This window comes from Diadema antillarum, unplaced genomic scaffold, assembly GCF_040938485.1.
Source record: "Diadema antillarum isolate AM-2024a unplaced genomic scaffold, OU_Dant_1.0 seq00000491_RagTag, whole genome shotgun sequence".
Classification (NCBI taxonomy): domain Eukaryota; kingdom Metazoa; phylum Echinodermata; class Echinoidea; order Diadematoida; family Diadematidae; genus Diadema; species Diadema antillarum.
Genome location: NW_027271452.1, coordinates 474,816 through 478,079, shown reverse-complemented (window position 1 = coordinate 478,079; position 3,264 = coordinate 474,816). Strand labels below are relative to the sequence as shown.

Here is a 3,264-nt window from a genome sequence, read left to right as displayed (position 1 = left end):
AATTGCTGTACAACTGCAAAACACAAATGGATATTGTATGTTTGTATGATACACACACAAGTAGACGCATGCACACACACACACACACACACACAATTTTACGTATGGCCTATCTACTGTACATAATACATAAGCATACTCGTATGTATTACTGTATAAGCTTCGTGTCATCCACAAATGATGGCGATGCCTTTAACGAAGACTCTTGTCAAAAGGCTGGTCAAGCGATCTGTGTCAACGGGGATGTCGGAGCCCTGTTCGTTACGGCGATGTAATGGCATGCAAGCAGACTCGCCAATCGCCGGCATAGTTCACTTGAGTGGCTGTCAACGTGTATGGCATGCGGTCAAGATACCAAGCCATCATGCTAGCAATTTCACTCACCTATCAATATCTCAATCTCTTGGTTCTATAATGATGAATTATTTTGCCATCAATGTGTAATCTATTAGTCATTATTTCATTCATTTAACTTTTTCCCGGTTGACTGTCATGATGTTATCCATTAACATTTATTTAAGAAATGTCAATTTATCGGTCAGGATACTTATCCATCTTTCGATTATATTCATAAAATACCTCTGTTTATCAATAAATTGTATTGACACTTATTTTCATAATTGTACAAGCGATTAAACTATTGCACTAATAATGCAGATGCAAGACATCTAGCCATTCAGTCGTTCATTGATTTCATACCAATCTATCCACCCCAGTTTGTTTGTTTGTTGTTGTTGTTGTTATTATTATTTTGTTTTGTTTTGTTTTGTTTTTTGATTGAATGCTTTTTCTTACAGTCTAATTATTCGATCTATCTGATATTGAATTGTTGTTAAATTGCTGCCACGGAAGATTGATATGACACCCTGTCTCAGCGTTGACCATAAACTGGCCAAGATACACAGCCTCATGCTGATTTTATTCATATCCTCCTCTATTTGATTTTTCTTCTCTTGGATTGTTAAACAGGTGAACTGCACGGCCAGGCCCACCCTGACAAGCCTACGTCACCATGGATCCCTCTCGTTCTTCACCGGGTCCGGTGTCGACACCGAGCGACAGACCGGCACACTCTGGAGGTCTCGAATCGGTTGCACCCTACCTTGTTTACACCAGCGACTCGTACATCACTGCCACTTTCCCAATTTCCAACAGCTCACAGCAAGAAACTGAAACAGATGATCATAACCCTTCTATTGCATGGCTCGTGCTCGTCCCATTGGTAGTTGGAACAATAGCAGTCGTAACTATAATCGGCAATGTCTTCGTTATGATGGCGTTTTGGAAAGATCATCGAATACACAATCGCGTGGCAAACCTCCTTATCCTTAACCTGGCAATATCAGATTTCCTGGTTGGTTTGCTGATTATGCCTGTGAATCTCACGTGGATCATTTGGAATGAGATTCTCGGGGGAAGCTATTGGCTGCTCGGTGAAACGTTCTGCAAATGTTGGGTGGTGATTGACAACACAGTGGTTATGGTGTCTGTATGTACTATTATTCTCATAAGCCTCGATCGATACTGGCTGCTAACTAAGAAGCTTCGATACGAACACTTTCAAACACGCAAACGGGTACTTGTGAGTATTACAGTACTGTGGGTGGTAAACGGAGCTGTCTATACTCTTCTGACATTCGGGTGGACGCTAATGACGGGTGAATCAGAGGTTGACTACACAAAGGAATGTGAACTTGAATTGTCCTACAATGTTTACGCTACCACCGTTGTCCTCTTTGTCGAATTCATCATTCCTCTTTCTATAATAGTCTGCTTGAATATTATTGTTTACGTAAAAATTAGGAAGCGTGCGCGGGGTTTCAAACCGACTGAAACAGTTCTTGCCAAGCCTAAGTCAACCATCCCACCACGTCCTGCCCCAACGAACGATTCCAAGGTGGATTCTGAACAGCAGTCTAATACGTCATCAGGATCGGTGCTGTCATCATCCTCCGTCAACCTCATTATTAGATCGAATTCTCAGCTCGACAGTTTGCACATAGCTGAAAATAATCAAATATCACCTTCGACCACGACAAATGCCACCGAGAATCGGAACTACAACACGATGCCGCATGGCAACGCAGAACAGACTCCTAGGCCTTCGACGGTCTCCAATAGCGCGAACCGCGAATTCGCGCGACACCGACGCGCCGCAATTGTACTCGCGGTACTTGTTGGTGTTTTCATCGCCTGCTGGCTGCCATATCAAATTGTCAGTATCATCAACGCGGTGTGCGGAGACGACTGTATTTCCGAAGTCACATGGGAGATCGTCAATAACCTCCTGTGGTGTAATTCATTCATCAATCCGTTTTTGTACGCTGCCACCAACGTGCATTTCAAGAGGAATTTCATGATATTCCTCCGCCTCGAACGGTTGCCATGCGTGCAGGGATCATTGAGGAAACCGGGACAAAGTTCCACAGTGGATCACATCGAACTGCAGGGAAACGTCTCAAGACGATGATGGTGTGCTTGTCATTCTATAAGCAAAACTAAATAATGAGATCAAAGATTAGTTGAATCAAGAAACTGGAAATAACTAAATAAACTAGATAATGTATTATAACCGCACGTGTGCAAGACTAAGAAATAGTGTTCAGAATGTCATGCGCAAAAGTTTGAATATACCTTATAAATGACATAACAACAAATGTTGCAAAGTGGTAGCAACACCATTTGGAATGGTTTTGTTTTATCCCTTCGCGAGATGAGTGATATAGGTATAGTGCAGAAACTTTGGACTCCTCGGAATTTCGGACCAACCATAATATAGACGGCGAGGTTCGTCTTTAATGAATATTCGGGAGCGTATCTGCCTCCTCGATCGGCGACCAAATGGCTCGGATTCGGGTTCAAAGCCCAGTAAGAATTTCTGAGCAAAGTTGGGTGTATACCCTTTCCTAGGTAGCAGAGGCAGAACTAAACTCTCTGTCCCCCGGACTGCTATAGGACATAAAAGTGGGAGTCCTGTGTGAGAGAAAGTCACAACCTTCGCAAAAGATCCCGCTTCATTCATTAATTTCATCGCGAAGAGCAGAGTGCATAACCGGTATAACCCTGTCCCCATGGTCCCAATATTTACTGGTCCCCATGGAAGTCAAGCAGCACGGTAATAGATTGTTAGTGCTGGTGAATTTGGGATATCCAGCCGTCATTTTGTTTTGTACAGATGGAAAAATCAAAACAGAACAAAAACAACTGCCTGAAGATTGTTGATACATTATGTATTCCCCTAAAAAATTAAGAAAGGTTGGCCAA

The 3,264-nt window shown here is 42.6% G+C and overlaps 1 protein-coding gene across 1 annotated transcript; it reads left to right on the top strand.

Annotated features, from left to right (window-relative positions):
• The first annotated feature begins 1,012 nt into the window (after positions 1-1,012).
• On the top strand, positions 1,013-2,470 carry LOC139733793 (5-hydroxytryptamine receptor 1B-like). Its single transcript, XM_071644597.1, has one exon. The coding sequence runs from the start codon at positions 1,013-1,015 to the stop codon at positions 2,468-2,470; it is 1,458 nt and encodes a 485-aa protein (XP_071500698.1).
• The last annotated feature ends 794 nt before the right edge of the window (positions 2,471-3,264 follow it).

Bases quoted from the DNA above. Each gene is read 5' to 3' on its own strand.
- LOC139733793 (XM_071644597.1), top strand. From the start codon at position 1,013: ATGGATCCCTCTCGTTCTTCACCGGGTCCGGTGTCGACACCGAGCGAC.